This window comes from Carassius carassius, chromosome 32 (genome assembly GCF_963082965.1).
Source record: "Carassius carassius chromosome 32, fCarCar2.1, whole genome shotgun sequence".
NCBI classification, from domain to species: domain Eukaryota; kingdom Metazoa; phylum Chordata; class Actinopteri; order Cypriniformes; family Cyprinidae; genus Carassius; species Carassius carassius.
In genome coordinates, this window is record NC_081786.1 from 11,570,775 (window position 1) to 11,592,804 (window position 22,030).

A 22,030-nucleotide genomic window follows, 5' to 3' on the forward strand; every position below is an offset into this window, starting at 1 on the left:
ATACCATGGCACAGTACGTTTTTCTCTAACCTTTTTCAATTTGATGGGGGCAACAGCTTCTAATGTATTAGAGAAAATAGTGCCCATGTTGTCGTGTTGAGCGTTCAGAACACATTCAGAAATATCCTAACGTTTTCCACTTAATAGAAACATAGCAAAAAGTTCTTATAAAACATTTTTGTTAGCATGGTGATACAAAATATAGCTTGAATTTTCATTAAGACGCGTAAAAAAAAGCATCTACCAAACTCACTTCCTCTCGCGCCACAAGATAGCGCTGTTGTAAAACTAAACTGAAGAAGAGAAGGCTGCTGATTTCACCCATCTGGTAAAACCTGGGTAAAACGCGCTGAAACGCTTGGATATCAGACTGATGTGAAGCTGTTGGTGATTGCAACTTTCCCTAACTTCCTATCACTAGTCAAGTGGGCTAAAAGAACAGCATCAAAATCTTAAAGCACACATAGGCTACGACTTGCATCGTAGTAATATGAAAATAATTGCATATAAAGAACTTACATGTAACTTAATATTAAATAAAGGCTTAATAGATTTATACATAAAATAAAACAGTAAATAAGATGTTCCTGCCTTTCTCATTTTTTTTGTGACGGTTCATTCGTCGGTGTCACAGCACAGCAGCACACACACACACACTGCGAAACAGCGTGACGTCACTCGAGCAGCTAAAACGCTCCACATCCAGCGTGCCTTTCACCCGGGATCTGACAGCAAAGCTCAATGCAAATGTGCTTATAAGGTAAGAATCAAAACCATACTGTGGGTTTATTATTCATTGAAAATATTTAGGTTTGGCATAAGAAAGAGAAAAACCACAATTGTTGATAGTTTATTATTTTCAGAGAACTTCAGTGCATATAGCCTATTTATAATTGTTTAAAGTGTAAATTGACTTTAATATCCCATATAAGTAATCATCCCCTCAAGTTTCTTTTAAACACATTTGTTTAACAACACTGATGTTCTTGACAGTCTCTTTTTATATTTTTTTCTGTTGCAGGATCTTCTTCACTCGCTCTTTGGCAATTGGATTTTATTAAAATGGGACTATTTGATGCCCTTAGAGATTTTAGTTTATTAACATGGCTGAGAGAAGAAAGACAGTCTCGAAGGCTGATTCTGTTGATCGTTTTCATTGCTTTGCTGTTGGACAACATGCTGTTGACGGTGGTCGGTAAGTGCTACTGTTGTTCACACCTCAAATATTTTCTTATTTTACATTATGTATGCGTTATAAAAATGTGAATTCAAATGAAACTCAAACGTTCGCTAAGAGTATACAAATGTTATAATTAAAATATGGCTGATCTCCTAATTAATACGGCGGGTCTTCCTAAATTAACGAAATTAGGATTTTTTTATGTTTTAATTATTTATTTATTCTATAATCGATTTTTAAAAGCATTACTGATTTAAATTAATTGTTCGATATAAATTATTTCAAAAACTTTATTTGTTTTTTAAAAAAGTACATTGAAAGTAAATTGATAAATCTGATTAATATGCCTAGGATAGTTACCTTAAACTATCATAAACGACTTTTTTCCTGTGTAAACTCCAGTGGCTGCAGTTGATATGAATAGAAGTAGCCTAGCTCTGCCAGAGTTCCGTCAGCGTGCGCGCGTTCTCATAATAATGTGACAGGGACTCGCGCGTTAAATTGTCTGTGTTTGTTCTCACATCCGCGAGCCAAGAAACGGGCACGGCAATTAAGCTGGAAATAATACACACGATGAATTTGGGCCTGTGTGTACATACAGACGGAACCAGGCGGAAAATGAACCTGTCGTTCTTTGGCTGAAGTGTTGAATGAAGAGGCTTTTGAGCGTTATCGCACACAGTGTCCCTGTGGGTTATTTACGCATGATAATGTCAAACGCATCTAAACCAATTGTTCACTTGAAAGGTCAAATGTGGTGTTACACAGCTAGATACATCTTTGAACTTTAGTTTTTCTGGAAAATGATGCAAACATTGATTCTAAATCTGTTTTGTGATTTTCTGAATAGCCTATTATCTGTTTTTTTAGAGTAGAACAAAGCGTGCTCACTGAGAAACCTCAAGTAATGTAGGATATAATGTAAGACCATGTATAAACGAATGATATCATTCTCTGTCTCATGCTATTATTATCTATCTCTACTCTTTTATTTCTGTAGTTCCTATTATTCCAAGCTATCTGTACTCAGTGGACGACGAGGCCGCTCAGTCAGTCCGAAATCACTCCATGTCTCCTCTGTCCCCATCTGGCACCTTTCAGAGCATTGTTTCTCTGTACGATAACACAACACGCCTGACTGGCTTCAGCCCACAGATGAGCACGGCTAGCCCAATGACCCCAGCCTATACTTCTGTGACGCCCCCTCAAGATAAGTCAGACTGCCCCAAAGCAGATGACCAGCTTCTGAATGAGAATGTGAAAGTGGGTCTGTTGTTTGCCTCTAAAGCAACAGTACAGTTAATTACTAACCCCTTCATAGGGCCCCTAACCAACAGGTGGGTAAAAGCAAATCACACGTTTATCTTTGAAAGTATAGCAACTAGCATTTCTCTCAAAAGGAGCATGAGATTGCATGATATGTTTGTGCCTGCAGTGAGTGTAAATGGAGTGTAAGTAAGGTAAATATTGCAGTGCAATTCTCTCTGTCTCTGTCTGTTGAGTGATGTGTGACCACTCGTGCATGTGCCTTCATCCCTCTACATGCTGAGTATTGGCCAGTCCAGTTTAATTCAGCACCGCTGCATTGAACGGATTCCACTATTCATCGCAAAATCTTGGGATCAGTCAGCTTTTTTGCAAAGCGCATCACCGTTAGTAATGCACTAATCATAACTTACAAGATCTGAAGCAAAAGTAAAAACTAAACAAAAACACATGATTTATATGATCTTATGATTATTATAGTATAATAACATGTTGATTTTACTTCTGAGTGATGCCAGCACTGAACCAAGTTCAATGTTTGTGGTCAAATGGAATATGTTGGTGCAAGAGGTTAAAGAAGTTCCATATTTATAATTGCAGAATAGGATACCAGATCCCGATGTTTGCTGGTTTCTGCATCATGTTTGTGTCAACCCTAAGTGAGTACACTTTTTAAACATTAATCTAATTTCTAAGTGTCTTTATGAAAAGGGGTGGAGAAGATGCACTGTACATTGGAAGATTTAGCTACAAACTAACTGTTGTGTATATTTCTGATAAATATGTCTACTTTTTCTTTTTCTCCTGTCTGCGTTTTACTCTATGTGAAGTGTTTGCATTTTCATCGAGTTATACGTTGCTGTTTTTGGCCAGATCTCTACAAGGTGTCGGCTCTTCCTGTTCTTCTGTGGCGGGTAACAGATCTTGTGCAACCTTACATTAGATTTCAAAAGATTTCAAAATGCACCCTGTTCCCATTCAAAGATGTATACAGCATTGTATCTAGATTACAAAACTAGCTCTTGAAACTCCCTATTAACTGATAAAAATTAAAAAACATACTTTTACTGAGTTTATTTTTTGGTTTATTGCTAGAATTTAAAAGTCTAATATTGTGAGGAATCATTTTGCCTCAATCTTTTAAAATGTGCAGAATGAAATGTTATACCCCCAATAAGCACATACAGATATTTTTTTAAAAGCTAAAAAAACAATTATACTGCACAAAATACTAATATAAGCAGACATACTAATATACTAATATAACAGACAAGAAAAAAACCTTTAACCTCGGTAAATTCTGTGTGTCATATGCAGGTATGGGGATGCTGGCGAGTGTTTACTCAGATGATGAGGAAAGAGGAAATGCTATAGGAATTGCCCTGGGAGGACTAGCCATGGGAGTTTTGGGTGTGTACTGTATGTTTAGGATTTCTTTTAACATTTTGATCTGCAAAACTCGGTTTGTACTGTTAAATTGGAGATCTGGAATCTTAACTTTAATCTTACCCCTTGAAACGCATACCAAGCAAAGAGAGAAACGTTAAGTTGGGTGGTTATGAATTAAGTGCCTTGGAGTTTAAGATTGGAAGGTAACTTTAAGTGGCATGTTTAAAACCCAGGAGCAGTGGTCAGAACAAATGTCTTGAGTGGGGCCTGAACCTAGTGCTTCCCGTTAATGATCTCATGTTTTAACCACTGTTGCAGGATGTTTAATCCTTGATAGTCCATTATTTTATTCATAATGGCAAGTAAAGTATAAAAAAAATTTGATCCACCAGATAAAAGCTATCTTGTGTGTCCTAAGTGATTACATTTTGCTGCCATCATTAAAGTGCACAAATACTGTTCTTGTTAATCAAGTGGAGAGCAGCAGAAAAATGTGGAGCACAATAATTTAATTCAAAACCTATAAAACTATATTCATCTGGATAGCTTAAGACTTGAAAGGGGATTGATGTTGCCGCAAAATGTATTGTTTTACTTTGGTTTGGTAACTTTATGGTTATGTGAATGTTCTACAGGGCGATTAGTATTGGATTTGTGGCATGTGTTAATTCACAGCATAGGGTCAATGGCAGGGGTTTTCAAAGTGAGGATGCTTTGAGGTGCATTGCTTGCATTAAGTCTGTGAGTAGTATGCAGTATACTGTATATGTGTGTGTTTTGTACAGTTGGCCCTCCGTTTGGCAGTATCATGTATGAGTTTGTCGGTAAGACGGCTCCTTTCCTTATCCTGGCAGTGCTGGCGGTGCTTGATGGAGGTGAGTTCATCAATCTCTCTTCTATAAACCTGCCAACATTTTTTCAATCTAAACAATGGGAATGACAGATTTAGTAGCAAAGCTTCATGATATTGTGAAACAAAGTGGAATTGAATCCTAGTGACAGAAACTCATTAAAACTGAATTTCTGATGCTGAAAAAGATTGGATTCATATCTGATGTTTTTTCTTATTTTCACGAGCAGCTTTGCAGCTTTTTGTGCTTCAACCTTCGAAGGTTGAACCAGAGGTGAGTACAGTACCTTTTTTCCTGATCTGGGGTGCGTTTCCCAAAACCATAGTTGCTAACTAAGTTAGCAACTTTGTTGGTTGCAATGCAATTTCCCATTGCCAACCAACTAAGTTGCTAACAGGTTAGCAACTATGGTTTTGGGAAACGCACCCCTGAACTGAATATTTTTTTTGGGGGTGGTGGGGTAGTTTTGATGTATTGCATTAGGTAAACAATCGCTTAAAGGTCAAGCTCTGCATTTGGAAGGATTTGTGTGAGCACAAGAATGTGTGTTTTGGCATAATTTTTTGGGTTTTATAGCTCCAATCATATTTTAGACTGAAAATGTCAATTATTTGGTCTAATATCCTGAGTAAGAGGCTTACTATGACCTAGCAAGTGATTTGAACAATCTATTAAACATGATTTGGGCTCATATTTGTAATTGCTTTAGTCATTTTTGTCATTTTGTAATTGTACCTTTTGTAACTTGTAGAAGCTCCACATTACATTGAATCTTTACTTGGTATTCCTCTCGTGGGCAAAAGCGGGGAGAAGCAGCTTTAGGGATGAAGTGTGTTTGGTACTTTGATTGGTCTAGTCTTATCAGTAGCAGGACTAGAATGATTTGCAAGGGGAGTTTGGGTCTCACACTGGTTACTTTTAAACCTCAATATGTATTTGGGATTGAAAATAGGTTTACATGGATTACAATGTGTGCATGCGTAGATTGTAGAGCATGTTGAAAGCAATGTGTGTTGAGGGACATTGGATTTGTAATAGTGCTTTGGTTTGCGTCACAGTAATAGGAAATGTACAGTGGCTGATCCAATCAAAGCATGTCTGACTTTGATCAATGGGGGTTGATGGTATCAGTTACCACAGAGACCCCAAGTGCCCCTACAGACAGTGTGTGTATTTATGTAGCTACTTGTGTTTGGGTTATCTGTGAGATTTTGTCATCTTTTATGAGGAATGAAGCATTTAACCCACTGCTTTCCAGCAATAAATAAGCTTTAAAAAAAGAAATCTAATTAGAAATGTTGCTGCGCTTTTAAAAATAAGTTTGTTATTGGAATTTATGGTTCAGTGAAGAAACTGTAACATCCATGGACCTTTTTATTGTATGAATTATAAAGAGGTTATTTAGATTACTGTATGTTCTTCACACTAAGAAAAAATGGTCCTTTTAAGAACTGTTCACAAAAAGGTTCTTCAGTGAATCAAAAATGGTTATTCTGTGGCATAACTGCAAGAAAATTATTTTGGAACATTTAATTTTGTATAATGTCAGTTAGTGATGTGAAAGAGTAATAATATTTTAAGGCAGCAAAAAATAATAATAATAATAATAATAATGAGGACAAATGTCCTTCTGCACTTTCTGCCAGTTGTCAGATTATATTTTCAACAGATCGGAGTGACATTGGTTAAAAGGTTCATTTCTTTTGTCATCACCACAGTTAAGGTCAGAAGGAGATGGGCCTGTTATCTCATATCAGTAATCAATCAAATCAGTAATGCTTAGACATTAGGTTATAGTTATACTTAGACAGATCCTTTATTCAGAAGCCCCATTGAGTGTCAATATCTAACAGGATTATGGGTAAGAATAAAAGCAAGTGACAACTAATTGTTTGGGGGGTCAAGATCTTCACCTGGTTAGAGCAGTACCACTGAATGTGACAGGGTGTGAGTGGGATGACATGTCCACAGACGAGCAGTATGTGCAGTGAAGGGGAGTAAAGAAGTGCTGATTTAATGAGGGGGTAATGGTCGTTGCCTGTTGACTGCTCCAAAAAAAAAAGTGTAATTGCAGGCATTTCTCGCAAAACGCTGTTAATAGATCGAAGAACTACTGTAGATTGGAGAAATGTTAGATGTTAAAGAATGATTGTTTTTAAATAGGTTACCTAAACAATCTCCTTGTCTGCCATTGGTTGAACAAAAAAAAAATATCTCCACAAATTCATGTTATCGGTTGAGTCCGTGTTGTTGTTAGGATGCTTAAATAAAAACAGAGCAATGTTTCCAATCAACCAACAAATGGCTCACTCATTGTTTCTAGGTATTATACTGTTATAGAAGAAACTGTTTTAACATTATAAAAAGTATAGGCATCAACGTTTAATTACTTACTTAAATTAATGCTTTAACTAGTATGCTTTACTTCTCTTTTGGCAAAAAAGTCATATCTAAAGTAAAAAAAAAGTCCCTTCAAGAAATGATGCCTGGGCATTTGCACATCAATATGGAGAGTTAAGACTGCTATATTTTGTCACTCATACAGTTGTTTGTGATCTTCTTTTCACTGATCGCTTAGAGGTGTCATAAAGGGAACAGACTGAGTACCGGGCATTATATATATTGTCTTGTGTGACTCTCAAGGAGCCCATCTCCATGGGAAGCGCTGTGGTGACTAGGGAAAGATTTCTCAAATAGAATTATATACCCTGACGTGTACGTCAGAAAAAACTTGCCTGACCTAAGTGAGGCCAGGATTGTTAATGGAATGAGATAAAATCCCATATCAGTACATAAATAAATGACTTATTATATCCTGCTAAATAGAGTAAACGTGTAAAACTTGGATTTAATTAAGAAAAACTTTCCAGAAAGTTGTGATATTTACTTCAGATGCAGCAAAAATCTATCTAACATTTTTTTTATTATTATTATTATTATTTCCCCATAGGAATAAATGGATAACTATGTTATTTAGGATTTGTTTGCTGGGACACCAGACCATGTCCCTTGTGTATTTTAAGCTTTGAATTGGCAAGGGCCTCATTGCTGTTGTCTTCCCACTGTAACATTGATGTTCAGGGTAAATTGTTTGCAATCCAAAAAAAAAAAAAAAAACCTTGATATTAATGGACTTATGTTTTCCCAGAGCCAAAAAGGAACTTCACTAATTACCCTCATGAAGGATCCATACATCCTCATCGCAGCAGGTCAGACATGTTGACACAGATAAACTTCATTCAAAGTGCAAACCTTATTTTCTTTTTAAAGGTGAATGTTTTTTATAAGAATGGATTCAGAATACAGAGCAAAGAAAGAAACCAATGGTTTAGTCAATTATGTGTGCCATTAGTTGTGCTTTAGGGGGTGCCACACATTTAAGAGGTGCATCTTTCTGTAAGAAAAGGATAAGACAGTGTCAAGTGTGTGTATATGTGAGAAAGAGAGAGAGAGTGAAGTGGTCAAAGAAACACATCTGTCTTTGTCTCTGCCTCCCCTTCTCTCCAATTACAGTGGACTGAGTGCAGGGGCAAGATGATGCTGTTTATTATATCTGAGAAAGGAAAAGAATGGGTGCTGATGGAGGGGGAGAGATGGACAGAAAGACAAAATTCTTCAGAGGATGAATCCACTTACCATCCTAATTTTCTTTTTCAGGTTCCATTTGTTTTGCTAACATGGCCATTGCTATGCTGGAGCCAGCTCTGCCCATCTGGATGATGGAGACTATGTGTCCCAGGAAATGGCAGCTAGGTTGGAGAATGTCCTTCTTGTTAATGTGCACACTTACACATTTCTTCAGTTCCCGTCTTTCCAGAGAAATGGTTACTGTGGGCAAGATAGAAAAAGGGCATGAATTACTATGAATTTATTATGGACAATTACAATGAACAATTATGGACAAAGTGAAAGAAACCGCAAATAAAGCCTAAAGAATGTTTTATTTATTAATATGTAATATGTAATGTAATATTAATACATTAGGGACACAAGCTAAAGACAGTGAAAAAGCTAAAGTAAAAACATAAATATTAATAAAAATGGCCAGGTTGTATTTTACAGCAAAATTACAAGAAATAAAAAAATAGCATGAAGAAAAAATTATGTTTTAAAATATATTTTGAATAAAAAATACTTATTATTTTAAAAGTATTATTTGTTTATTTTAATGTTTACCTTTTTTGTTATTTAATTAATTTATTATAAGCTTTTCATCAACTCACAACCCCCTGAATTTTTCTTATGAAGCTCAGTTCTAAAACTGCTGTAATGTAAAAATTCTAAATAATTTAAATTGTAAAATACATTTGTAAAGTAAAATTTTAAGTAAACATCATATTAGTATTAGTTTTTTTACTGAACTTTATGTTGATTTTAATTACTATAAAATTACCTGGATGATTTTATTTATTGTAATGAGAATGAGATTTTTTGGCATTGTAGTAATTTCTTTTATTATAATGAGAATTAAATTTTAAGAGCATTTTAGGTGGAAATTACTTTTTTGTCTTTTTTATTTTATTTTATTAATATTTTTTTTTTTCCGTAAATTTAGTAGTAAAATAGTTTACAATTATTTTCCACATACTTCCAGAATTGTGTCAAACACTCAAGACTGTAAAATACAATTTAAACAGTTTCTTTTTGGTTTCTCCACAGTTTTCCTGTTGTTTACAAAGCTTTGACATAATAAAGAGAAAAAGAGAGAACGGAAAGCAGAGAAACAGGGAGTGTTTTTAGTCTGGCAGGATATTGAGGTGTCATTGGCAGGCAAAGGAAAGCAAGAGAGCTAATGAAAGAGAAGGAGAGGGAGGATGAGAGAAGCAGCTTCATAACAGCATCTGTGAGACGAACAGCAGCTTTGAGATCAAACTGATATTGTGAAGTCTTATCTGTCTCTCTCTCTGTCTCTCTCTCCTCTCTCCTTTTAGGGGTTGCGTTTGTGCCGGCCAGCATCTCATATCTAATAGGGACCAACATCTTTGCCGTTTTGGCTCACAAAATGGGGAGGTAGGAGAGGGAAATTAATGTGTTTTTCCCCCTACTTCTCTTGCCTTATCTGTCTCCGCTTTGCTATCAGCTTCCTCTGTTTTGAAACCGCTGTAAATTAGCTTCTCTCGCCAGGTTTTGTAATTGTGTTTTTAATAATCAGTCTCAGCAGCATGCTGTTTTTTTGTTTGTTTAAACTATACACACCACTTTGTTAGCTCTTATGAAAGGCATATACATGTTTCCCATTATCATGTTATGTCTGTAGGGTCCAAAATGAACAGTCACACCTGCCAATGTCGACTGGGTTGAGAATATTATTGGCTATACATTTTTCTTTTATTTATTTATTAGAATTAAATATAATTTATTATTTATTATTCTAATATGCTGATTTGCTACTCAAGTAACATTTTTATTAAAGCTGGAAAACCGTTATGCTGCTTAATATTTTGATGGAGATCTGATATTTTTTTCCAGGATTCTTTGAATAGAAAGTTCAGAAGAACAGCATTTATGTAAAATAGAATCTTCTGTCGCATTATAAAATGTCTTCACTTTTGATAATATCGATTTAATGCATCCTTGCTGAATGAAAGATCAAATATATATATAATGCCTGGAGATGTTTCTAAGAAAAGACACGCATGTCTGGCAAAGCATTTGAATTTTCAGGGGAATAACTCAGCAGGGCCTGTAGATTTGCATTGTGACATTTTATGAACTCTCTGTTAGGACTGGTGCTGTTGTTCCAGCTTTGTGACCTAGGTTTATTACTGAATGTCTTAGTTCCTACCAACCTCTGCTTCAGAACAGCAGACATTTGTTGGCCACATCTTCAATTTTTTCTCTCTCCCTCTCTCTCTCTCTCTCTCTCTCTCTCTCTCTCTCTCTTTCTCTCTCTCTCTCTCTCTCTCCCTCTCTCTCTCTCTCTCTCTCTCTCTCTCTCTCTCCCTCTCTCTCTCTCTCTCTCTCTCTCTCTCTCTCTCTCTCTCTCTCTCTCCCTCTCTCTCTCTCTCTCTCTCTCTCTCCCTCTCTCTCTCTCTCTCCCTTTCTCTCTCTCTCTCTCTCTCTCTCTCTCTCTCTCTCTCTCTCTCTCTCTCTCTCTCTCTCTCTCTCTCTCTCCCTGTAGATGGCTGTGCTCACTTATAGGGATGCTTCTGGTTGGAGTCAGCATTCTCTGTGTAAGTTCTTTTAGACTAAATCCCTGTTGGAGATTAACTTCTCTCCGAGAGAACACCATACTTATAAATATTTAAACATCTTATTTTTCTGTCATTTCAAAACCTAAGATGTTTCCTTGGCCACTGATGCAGTTGAGGGCTGGAAAGAAAGTTTCTTTTGAAAATAGAGCTCTGACTGTCTTTGCCTGGATATATCCTGCTTAGCAGGAAGACAGTCTGTTCTCTTATTGATGCTTATCAGATTAGACTGGAAAACAAGTTCAGATGAGAGTCAAGTGCACATTTGGAATGATTCTTATGAAAAAAAAAACATCAGGGTTAAAATGGTTATGAAAAGGAACATAAACAGTGTTCTGTTCTACAGAATGTTTGACTGTATTTGATGTTTTTACATAATCAATATTAAGATATATATATATATGCACCAGCCTCCTGTATTTTGAGCTCTTCTAATTGTCCCTCAGGTGCCTCTTGCAAAGGACATATACGGACTCATTGTGCCAAACTTTGGAGTTGGATTTGCAATAGGTGAGCTTTGCTTCTTTATCTGTATTAGAAGTTTCCTGAAATATTATTGCCCTAATGTCAAGTCAAGCTGATTCTGTTCAGTTCAATAAAAGTGTAAAGTTCATGAATTATAAAACAAGTTCAATTTAGCGTAATATACTTACTATAATACAGGTGCTTCTCCTTTTAAATAAATAATTTAAACCTGAAATGAAACAAAAAATGTTGTTCTGATAATACTATATAATTTGTAATGAAAATGATGTATTATATTCAGAAAATAGAAGTATTTTCACTAGTGGCAGACCCATTTTATGAGTCCATATTTTGTGGTCTGCAGGTATGGTGGACTCCTCCATGATGCCTATCATGGGTTACCTTGTAGATCTGAGGCACGTGTCTGTGTACGGCAGTGTGTACGCCATTGCTGATGTTGCCTTCTGCATGGGCTTCGCATTTGGTAAGTTTCCAATTCTGTTATTAATTTTCATGAATTAATTTGAATTTATACTTGGAAGTTTGTTAGGGGAATGTGTTAATAGCATTTAACACCTGTGTGTGTTGTATAGGTCCATCAGCAGGTGGGGCGATCGCGCGGAGCATTGGCTTCCCCTGGCTCATGACCATCATTGGTGTGGTAGACATCCTGTTCGCTCCTCTCTGTTTCTTCCTGCGAAATCCTCCTGCTAATGAGGAAAAGATGGTCAGATCCCACAACATGTCATCCATCAATTCAACATACATTACATTCATTCCATTCTACTCGCTCTCAGACACAAATATTAATGCAGTGGTGCAGCTCATATGCATTTATTCACAATTCCAAGTAATTTTCATTGGAAATCTGTTTTACTCCTAAAGTGTGACAATTTCCATGTGAAACAGTATATTACATGAGAAGAATTGTAGGGACTTGATTGTAGACGGATGTATCCTGACTCGTATCCATATTCTCTTCCTTATTATCATTACTATTATTTCAGTAATAATCATATGTTCACTCTCCACCTGCTATTCACTCATGCTTTCATTTTGATTTCATCTCTAACTACAAGTCACTGACATGATAGAATATGACTGCAGTAGGACATTATGTTACATAATAGCTACAAATAAAAACTGAGCATGATGCCCTTAAGCTAAGATCAAAGAGTGATGTTGATCTGAACAGACTCGTGTGTTTGCCCTCAAATGCTGCGTGATCAAAGCAAAGCATCAGTCGTTCTTTCTCAAGTGGAGCGCTACACTGTTCCTGAAGAGCACTAACGTGCACACGCACACAAGCCAGATCTGCACGTCTTTATCAAAGCCTCATTCAATCACAGTGCAATAAACCCACCATTTCTCAGTTGGTCAGCGATCAGCTCCGCCCACAACTGATGATGTCACAAATGCTTCCATTGGGTGTGAAATCGAATCACTAATTGAGAAAGTGAGGTTAACCAATTTAGACCTCTTATTAAATAATTTACTCTTTATTTTTCCTTTTCTGAAAAGCCAATCATATTTACACAGAGTACCACCTTCAAATTAAATGAAGAAATCTTTTAAAGTATTTAATAAAAATAAATACATTAATAATAAAAACACAAAATGACATCATTTCAAATTGACAAATAGTCTCTAAAATAGATTACTATAATCGATAGCTAACATTCTAAACATGAATTTAAATGATGCATCATTTATTTCTTTTATTCATCATTTATTCGTAAATTTGAAAAGTGATTTATTAATTTATTTAAATTTATAAATAAATTACATTTAAATAACTTTTTATTTTATTATTTTATTTCTTGATAAGTGTTTATTTGTCAATTTAACAGTTTATTAATTTGGAAAGCATTTCAAATTTATTTGTTTATATAGTGCTTTTAACAATACAGATTGTTTACATTTGTATTTATTTATTTATTTTTAATGAATTGATCATTGATTCCTTAATGTTGTTTTTATTTGCTGCCGCTGGTCTTTTTAAAACTGCAGGTCTAAAGAGGATTATAAGCATTGGAGATAATAAAAAAAATAAAAATTCACATTATATAAAAAAGACAGAAGTGATTTTGTGATTCCAGAATGATGCTCCAAATGTTTTCTTCCTTTGGGTCTGTACACTCTGTGTCAATCTTTGTTCTGTATGGTTTCTTATCTCTGTGTCTTTTTTCAGGCCATTCTGATGGACTCGAACTGCTCAATGAAGACCCGTTCTTACTCCACCCAGGGCTCCAGCTACCAAATGGATGATGATTTTGATCCAGAGAGCCCTGAATAAGCCTCATCAAAGCCCTCGGCCATGTATGTCACCCAGAGTATCTATTTTGTCGTATAAAAGAGGAAAACAATAGACTTTAAAGAAAACCACCATGCTGATTGGTGAGAATGTCCCATATCTGTCCCAAACTGTCCTGTGGTAGTGATGGTCATGTTCTTCTGAAGCAAACCAAAGTTGCTCTCGTTGCTGTTTGTTCTCAATGTGGGAGGGGTGAAATATCTAACCAACAGCCTTATCGATTTGGATAACATTTGTGTGTGATTCAAAATGCGGGATTTGAGTGAGGATAAACGGAAAACATAACTACAATTTTATTCCGAATAATAATTTTCATTTTTTCTCATTTGAAAGTCAGACAGGGTAGTTGATAAGATTCATTCAGTATAACATAATGGACAGATATGTACTGGATATTTATTGTTTGTCTGTGGTGGTAGGAAAGTGTGGTCTTCATATATGTATCTATCAGTCCTGTTAAAGTCTTTTCATAGATGTAAATGTCATTGTATTCAGTCAGAACTCACCTTGAAATGGGCCTTAAAATGTTGCTATATGTATCATAATCAGTTCAAACTACATCATATATTATAGAGAACTGCTGAAGAACATGTTAGGTCAATTAAAACTTGAACTTTCACGTTTGGGATCGATTTCTTCAAATCTGGTACATTATATGATTCCATTGCTGTGGTTTTCATTTAGGCTTTTGAGAGGAGATTTTTGAAGAAGCAAAAGGTCTAACAGCATCAGATAATCAAGCAGAATGTCAGATGTTCCTCCTGTCATGCTCTGTTTGTGTGACTTGTGTGATGTAATGGTAAAAATGATGTACTGTACTTTCAAAGATGAGCCACAGCTAACTTTTGATTACATATGGTGACAAACTGTTTCAGTTTAGTTAAACAAAGTAAATTATTGCTGGAAAGCATCCAGATACTTTAGATTATATTTGGCTTTTTAAAGTGTATATAGTATATATATATATATTTATATATTTTAGTAAGTCCTTTGAATGTGTTGGAATGCTAATACGTTCATTTCTAAAGAATGCTCAAAACTGCTCTTTCCCATTTTTGACTTTTCATTCTCCTCTTTGTTTTTTTTTTTCTGCTTCTAGTAAATGTGTTATTGATCTTCTTTTTAAAAACTGAACTGGCTGTGAAATGAAACATGGCCTTAAATTGAGATCCTTAATTTAAAGCCATACTGTATATGAAATTAATGGGGTTTATCAAGATTATAAATATTTATTTAGGCATTGAGCTTAATTATCAAGTCAGAGTCTGTGAAGGTCTTTTCATTTATTTATTTTATATTATTATTAAATAAAGATGCATTCTATGCCTTAAAATCAGACAACCTGTTGCAAACACCATTTAATGGCGAGTGTAGCTGTAAATGTGTTTTTGAGAAACAAAATTCAGTCTTATTGTACCATCGACTGCGATGATAAAAGACAGCTTAAATATTAAAAACAATTCCCATCTTTTGTTTATCAAGTAGATTATATCAGGCATTTTCATATGAGCTGAAATAATTGGTTTTGGAGTTCAGTTATCTGGCTAGTACAGGTAAAGCAGTTCAGAAATAAGTCTTCAATTCTCCTTTATTTTCTTGGCATTGTTTTTCTGAGGAAAACATCAATTATATTGCAGGATACATCCAGGAAAATAAAGTCAGACATGTTTTCCACTGGAGCTACAATCAGTTTAATGCAACAGTTGTGTCCAAAACTAGCATTTGAGAAAAATCTTGTTAGTTCAGCTTTAAGTATCTGCTCCCAATCTCCTATCATAACAACTGGAGTGTTTCGCCAGTGACACTATGATTTTTTTAACACAAACTATAATCAGATTGTAAATGTGCTGCCAGTGTTTGAGTTGCAGCAGTGTCCTTTAACCTCAATGTTGTTTTTTTAACCCATTAACCCAGTAAGGGTTTGGAGTGTCATGTCATTTATTTTCAAATAGTTTTATCAAAATATTAGTGTATGTGCCAATGTCAGTGTGCCTTCAGACTGGTATGTCTTATTTGTGTTTAAACTACATCAACTATGAGGCTGACTTGATGGTTTTATATCCAGTGTTTGGTCTGGTGGTTAGGTTTTACATCAGCTTTAGAGCTCTGAAGGTAATGTGTGTGTGACCACAATAGAAAATAAATGTTTAAAAAGGCATAATGCTTGTTTCCCCCCAATGATGTTCATCATCTTGCAAACACTACAGACTTTACATGATTGATAATTCATTTTAGTGCTGGTGACAATTCAAGACGGCATTGTCCAATGAAAATCCAATCAAATCGAACTTTAATATGGTCTATTGATTTAAAAAACGTGCTTTGCTTTACTCAATTGGACTAAGGTTTAAGAGTGTTAATGTCCTGTTATTGACTGAAATCTTTTGAATGGGTTCAAAATGCCACCTGCTCCCAATGTCTTATTAATGGCTAATGTTATGAACATATCGTTTTTGATAATCCTGATATCAGCTCGCAAGGTTTTCAGAAGTGACTGTCCATAGTTTAACCCACTAAATGTAAGGAGTCATTCACACATTCAACAAATTTTCCATTTAACTGTGCTACCTTTCCATTAAACACAGGAATGAGAACACAGCTGGCTTCACACTTATTAAATGCAGAGAAAATGACCACTGATAACCACAAAATCTTCTTGTTTCTATGTTCATTGTAATAAATGAAATACCTAGCCTACTGCAGAGCAGTGTGAACAGGAAGGTACAAAAACTACAGAGAAACTTTTTCATTTCTAATAATTTATTTATCTCAAGTGCATAAGCAAATATGATATGTCAGTGCGTAAAGGTCTTGCAGCAAGTTTAACAGCTGTGCACTTTGTTGGAAGATGCCCTCCACCATAAACAAAACCCACAAAAGAACAAAATCATATTTACATCAAGCAAAAACAACAACAAAAGAAAGGATGAAGCCACATGTTGAACACTTTATAAGTTCAGGGAGAAAGAACAAGGTTGAAAGTCACCTACATTACTAGGCCATTTACAATAGCGCTTTAAACATGTCACAGCTTCCAATAAGAACAACAGCTTTCTCAGAAAAGCTTAACCACAGTTTGCAGAAGATGATGTGATGTTTTGTACTTGTTACTTTACTGTTTTTTTGTTTTTTTCTTATTGTGAAAGAGATAATTGGAGAAATGTTTTGAGATCGTATGATGGTGGCATTGTATTTGAGAAGCACAGGCTTACAGCAGCAACAACTAGACAAGAAGCCAGAGGAAAAAAAAACACCTTAGAAAGCTTACCATTTAAATGTTATTCCTTCAAGTGAATCAAAAGGGAAAATTTCCTTTCTTTTTAGCCATTATGAAAATTTTGCACAAGCAAAAACAGACTTAATTCTACACCAGCTGAGTAGGATATCTTGTCCCTGCAACGAGGGGAGTCCACTAACATCCTCTATGGTGATACGTACTCATTGGGCCGGGGTGAGGGGACCCGACCTTAAAAATTATGTCCCAGGCCCACTGAACAGATGATGTAGCAGCAGAAACGTTAACAAGGACAGCACGACTGTCAACACAGGACAGGACTAGGACATCAATCCTGGAGAGCCAGCAGCTCCAACTTTAATCAAACTCACCTGAACAAGCTACTCAAGGTCTAAAGGTTACTAGAAAGCTACAGACAGGTCAGGTTTTATCAAGGTTTGAGGAAATCTACACTGTGGCTTCTTTGGGTTGAAGTTGGCCACCCCTGGGCTAGGAGTTTTGTCCTCACCACCTACAGGCTTTGTCATTTGTTTTTACTAAAAATCTTTAATTCAGAAATGCATATAAGCTAATTACAGTAGTTATTGTGTAAACCACATGAAGTAACAGCAAAAAAGAATTTTACTCCAAGTCCATTCAAAGTAAATGAATACACAGACAGAGGTCACAACACACTCTCAGCTTTTTACAGACTGTTCATGAACTTCCACAGTAGCTTCGGGAATTAAGGAATACTGTATGCAGTGACAAAAGACAGTTTTAATGATGTTTTACACTTTGAGAGATGATGTGTTGAGAGGTGAATGGAATAATGAATGTTAAGGGAGTCATTTGGGAGATACATTCAGTAGTACAAATGTAAAATTAACTTTCTACAAATCATGCCCAAGCACACAAATGTGAGACATACTGAAAATTAGCTTGCATTATAATGAAATTACACATTCACACAAACATAACCATTCACCAGGACCATCTGATGGTGGATAAAAAGTCTCCAAATTGGTGAGAAATATCGCCACCATTTTAGAACTCATAAAGGCTCAAAGCAAATTAATTGTGAGATTATGTAATGAGATTATTGGAATTATTGGAAACATATATAAAGAAACATACATATGCAATATAAATATCCCTCCCTCAAAAAAAGAAATAAAGTCACAATGGCTTTGTGAAAAATATAAATTAGACAAAGAATGGTCCCCAGTATTATAATTACATCAGGAATATCTGTCCTATGAGGATTCCCTCTCAATTCAACATTAAATATTCTAAAAATAACAAAATTAACATTAAAGAAATGATGCTTTAAAATTAGTAATAACTGTAAAGTAACAAGAATATGTTGGTTAGGAATGGCATAACTTTCTATGGACTGCTGTTCAGGATATAATCCTACATTTTGTAGTGGATATAGTGTAAGGCAAAAGGAGCTTGAAGCTCAAAACACAATGAACGGGGTGTATTTCCAACCATAAACATCACTAACAGCAGACGTACATAATTCAGTCTCTACAAATACAAGTTAAAATAAAAATACATATTCAAGCTCATCCTGCTTCAGCCTTACACTAGCTCTCCCTTTTGAAGCTTGTTATGTTTAAAAAAAACATTGACTACACCTTTCAGGTAAGGCAGGTAAAACTTGGTTTGATCATGGGAACTCATTCTGTGTATTTTATGTAATACTGCTGAAAGTCTACAGATGATGCTGTCCTCTAAAACAGTAACTAAGGACTAAAGATGGGGGAAAGTATTTATTAAAAAAATTACAATGTAAAAAAAAAAGGTAAACTACTGACAGTCACACAAAGATCCTCAATTGACAGTACATAGCAGAGATCTTTAGGAATACTTTTGCAAACCTCACTTTTGCAATCACCCACTTCAACCAAGTCAAACATGAGAAAACATCTTTGTTCTTGAATCCAAAGCCCCTGATGCCTTTTGTCATCTTTACGGTAATGCCTCCACACAGATCTGCTCCTCTGTAATCTCATCCAGCATCTGAACATCAACAGGACTGCAGATTTCACTGTCGTACACTTCTGTGCCCATCAGCGCCTCCTCCAGACCTTCAGCTTTGGCCTTCGGAAAGCCATGCTGTTCAGATGGTGAAGTGCTTTCTACAGACTCTAGGTCTTCGATGCCAGCACGGTAGTGAATCATGAGCAAAGTCAAAGCTTGCAGTCGTTCACCGGACTTGGCCAGAGCTGCCAAGATGAGGGCCTTGTGTCTGGAGTCAATCGTCTCTCGCTCTTCCACACTCAAAGCGTTGTTATGCTCCAGCTCCTGGTCAATCTCCTGCTGCAACTTGTCCAACATAAACTCCAGTTTCTGTGAACGTTCATCTGTCGGGAGGCCACGGTAAAGATCTCGACCAATCTCTTTGACGGCGATGAAGACGCTGTCATCCAGCCCACCTTCCTTGCGCACCAGTTTGGAACCACCGCTTCCAGGTGGCTGCTTGGAAGGACTGGCCCCAGCATAGGTCTCTGTGTCACTGCTCTCGTTGTCAGATGTGTTAGGTGTGTGTTTCGGAGAAGGTTCCACCACCCCTGGTCCCATTTCTGTGCCCTGTTCTGCAAGTCTGGCTTTGGGTACCTGCCTCAAATTGAGGAGTCGAGAGCTAGTGTTGATAATGTGACGTGTTAGGCCAGTAGTTGCCCGATTGATAGTAGACTTGGCCTCAGGATCCGCCCCACGCCGTTCTGAGGCGGCTACGCAGTTAGGATGCTCTGTTAGACATTTCTCCTGACATTTCTTGTGACAGACATAAGAACAGGTCATGCACTGTGAGGCAGCCTTGGTCCACACCTTCTTTTTGCAATATTCACACCAAGTGGGATTCTGGAACTGAGTGTCTTGAAAATTGTGCCGCATCTCTCCGATCTGCATGCCACTGTTACTTTGTTCATCCCGGGTTACTATGAGTACCTGCTCCCGGTCCTTTTCCCGGTCTTTTAAGTTTTCTTCCAGTAGACTCCCTTCGCGTTCATGTTCTAGCAGTCCACTGGAGAGGTCTGACTCCCCATCTGCAAGGTAAGTGAAGTCTAATGTAACATCACCATAGCAGAGTTTTTCATTGAAACCTTTGTGAGTGCTCAAGTTGCGCAAAGCAGTACGGCTGACGCTGGCCTTTGGTTCAGGAGCACATAAACGGAAGGTGCTTTGATATTCAGCAGATGAAGTAGCTAAGCATTCCAGTGCTATGTGTTCCAAGCGCAAGCTGACGTGTCCCAAGCACAAGAGACTACCAAGTTTGAAGGGGTCCTTGCACCAAAGTGCTACATTAAGGAATTTGTGGTGGCTTTCCACCTCAAGGATCACAGAGGCTTTGTTCCAGTGGGCAACTCTCCTGCGGTACATGGTTTCAGATGATTCCCAGAGACCCTGCTCATCGACACTGTCCCTAGTGTTGGAGGAGCTCTCAGATATCTTGTCTTTGGCTGAATCTTGCTTGTTTGTGGCTGTAATACTTGGGATTTCCTCCACAGGCTCTGGGTTCTTGCTCACCGGCTTCGGCTCTTGTGTTTTAACAGAGATTTTCTCTACCGGTTTGTCACCATTGGCAGGAGTAGATTGTGTTTTTTCAGGACTTTTCTCCACTGCAGGTTCGCTACCTTCGACCAGGCTTTGGGTTACTGAAGAGGCAGATGTGACTTTTATATGAGGCCTGGGAGGGACAGGAGGGCGTGCAGGTGGTGGAGGAGGGGGCACCGTTGGTCTCTGTGGTGGTTCAGAAGGTTCAGCAGTCTTGAGAGTTGGTGCCTTTGGTGATTCTTTGGGCTGGGGTTTGAGTGGTGACTGAAGGTTCAGTCTGCGGTTGAGATTTGGTGAGATGGAACCAAGGGGTTTGGCCAAGTTCGACACAGTTTTTTTGGGACTTTGGTTTACAGAGAGCAGGAATTCCTCCTTAGTGTCAACGGCGACTGGAACTGCAGTTGATTTGGACTCGACGATTAGCTCCTCAAACTCAGAGTCATTATCTCTGTTTTCAGATATGTCAATGGTGGTTATTGGGGCTGGGTCCTCCTCGTAGCCCCCAGGCTGATGAAGATAGCTGGGCTCCTCCATTGGGCCTAGGGTTTCCTGGAGTGTCCCCAAGCCCACAGTAGGCACCTGGTGCCGGACCGGCCTCTCATATAAGACTATCACTTTCTCTCCAGCTTGTTTTAGCAGCTTCGGCACTTGGACAGAGGATGTCACTTTGATTCCTGTGCAAACAGACAAAGAAGAATGCTTGAAGCTTTGCAGATTTATTATAAAATCTTCCAATTTTAGGCATCAAATGAACTATCCACCATGTCAAACATTCCGTTTGAATAGTAAAAGTAATTGTATGTAATCTCTAACCTCCAATAGCAATGAGGCGATCTCCTCTCTGTAAGTCTGCCAGGGCAGCTGGGGAGTTTGGGGTGACAGTTTCTATGCTCACATGCACCGTGTCACCATCACTGGCTGGGACATGTCTAAACGTCATTCCCACGCTCCCAGATGGTCCTTTAATCACCTCAGTCTGCAACAGACAAAGAGAAACAAGATTTGTGAATAATATTAATGAAAAGGTTGTGTAATTAAACTTTATAATTCACAATTATAATTAGATTATAAAATTTGTAACTTTGTAAATTGTACCATCTTTTTTTTATTGGAGGTGTTGTTCTGGCATACATTACTTTAAGTCATAAGATCAACAAGTGGGACTGGATAGGAAAGGAGAAGTTAGGAGAAGCTTTTGTCACTAGTTGAGAGGAATGCTAGCAGTTAAGCCAAAAGACAGTGTTTTTTAAAGCTTATCTTTTGACAGCAAAAGCAGTTTATAATTAGGGCGGACAACCTACATTATGATGTGAACAAGACAGCCTTCACTTTATATAGAAAGCTCTCTCTTCCCATCACATCTAACAATTTTCATGGTGATAAAACAATGCTCTCTAAAGCAAAGGAAGGGAGGTCTGCAATTACTGCTAATTTCACTGCAAACGTGCCACGAAGTAGCAGCTGCAGTTTCAGGCTGGCTACATCACAAAGCCTGCATAAAAAAAAATCCACCTGCAGGTCCACCTGCTCCTCGGGGTGACACCATACAACAGCAGGTACATAAGGAACAAGTTAGTGTGCCAAAGTGTGGGAAGA

At 37.2% G+C, this 22,030-nt stretch overlaps 3 protein-coding genes across 6 annotated transcripts in view; 2 read left to right on the forward strand and 1 right to left on the reverse strand.

Annotated features, from left to right (window-relative positions):
- LOC132112676 (peroxisomal membrane protein PEX13-like) overlaps positions 1-22,030 on the forward strand; it is a 100,334-nt gene that overhangs the window by 40,744 nt on the left and 37,560 nt on the right. The gene's annotated exons all lie outside the window — the stretch shown is intronic.
- On the forward strand, positions 708-13,893 carry slc18a2 (solute carrier family 18 member 2). Of its 3 annotated transcripts, XM_059520258.1 has the most exons (16): positions 708-760; positions 1,022-1,195; positions 2,181-2,517; positions 3,047-3,105; positions 3,277-3,360; positions 3,764-3,856; positions 4,621-4,710; positions 4,916-4,959; positions 7,835-7,895; positions 8,344-8,439; positions 9,618-9,696; positions 10,808-10,859; positions 11,324-11,387; positions 11,707-11,826; positions 11,936-12,069; positions 13,534-13,893. In XM_059520258.1, the coding sequence occupies exons 2-16, from the start codon at positions 1,063-1,065 to the stop codon at positions 13,636-13,638; spliced, it is 1,551 nt and encodes a 516-aa protein (XP_059376241.1). In that variant the 5' UTR covers positions 708-760; positions 1,022-1,062; the 3' UTR covers positions 13,639-13,893. The 3 variants fall into 3 exon arrangements, with proteins under 3 accessions (XP_059376241.1, XP_059376242.1, XP_059376243.1); XM_059520259.1 differs by lacking the exon at positions 3,047-3,105 and having other exon boundaries at positions 3,320-3,360; XM_059520260.1 differs by lacking the exons at positions 708-760; positions 1,022-1,195 and adding an exon at positions 1,716-1,869.
- The window catches only part of LOC132112675 (PDZ domain-containing protein 8-like), a 36,571-nt gene continuing 32,171 nt past the window's right edge, over positions 17,631-22,030 (reverse strand). Inside the window, exons 4-5 of the mRNA XM_059520261.1 lie at positions 21,248-21,410; positions 17,631-21,108 (exon numbers count right to left, since the gene is read on the reverse strand). Of these exons, the coding sequence (XP_059376244.1) occupies positions 18,848-21,108; positions 21,248-21,410 (2,424 nt within the window). The 3' untranslated portion in view covers positions 17,631-18,847. The remainder of the gene's footprint in view (positions 21,109-21,247; positions 21,411-22,030) is intronic.

What these genes read in the sequence shown, in the direction of transcription:
- slc18a2 (XM_059520258.1), top strand. Translation starts at nt 1,063, where the DNA reads ATGGGACTATTTGATGCCCTTAGAGATTTTAGTTTATTAACATGGCTG. An exon ending in CATGCTGTTGACGGTGGTCG is followed by an intron (nt 1,196 to 2,180) that starts GTAAGTGCTACT and finishes TTATTTCTGTAG; the next exon opens with TTCCTATTATTCCAAGCTAT. An exon ending in TTCCTGTTCTTCTGTGGCGG is followed by an intron (nt 3,361 to 3,763) that starts GTAACAGATCTT and finishes TGTCATATGCAG; the next exon opens with GTATGGGGATGCTGGCGAGT.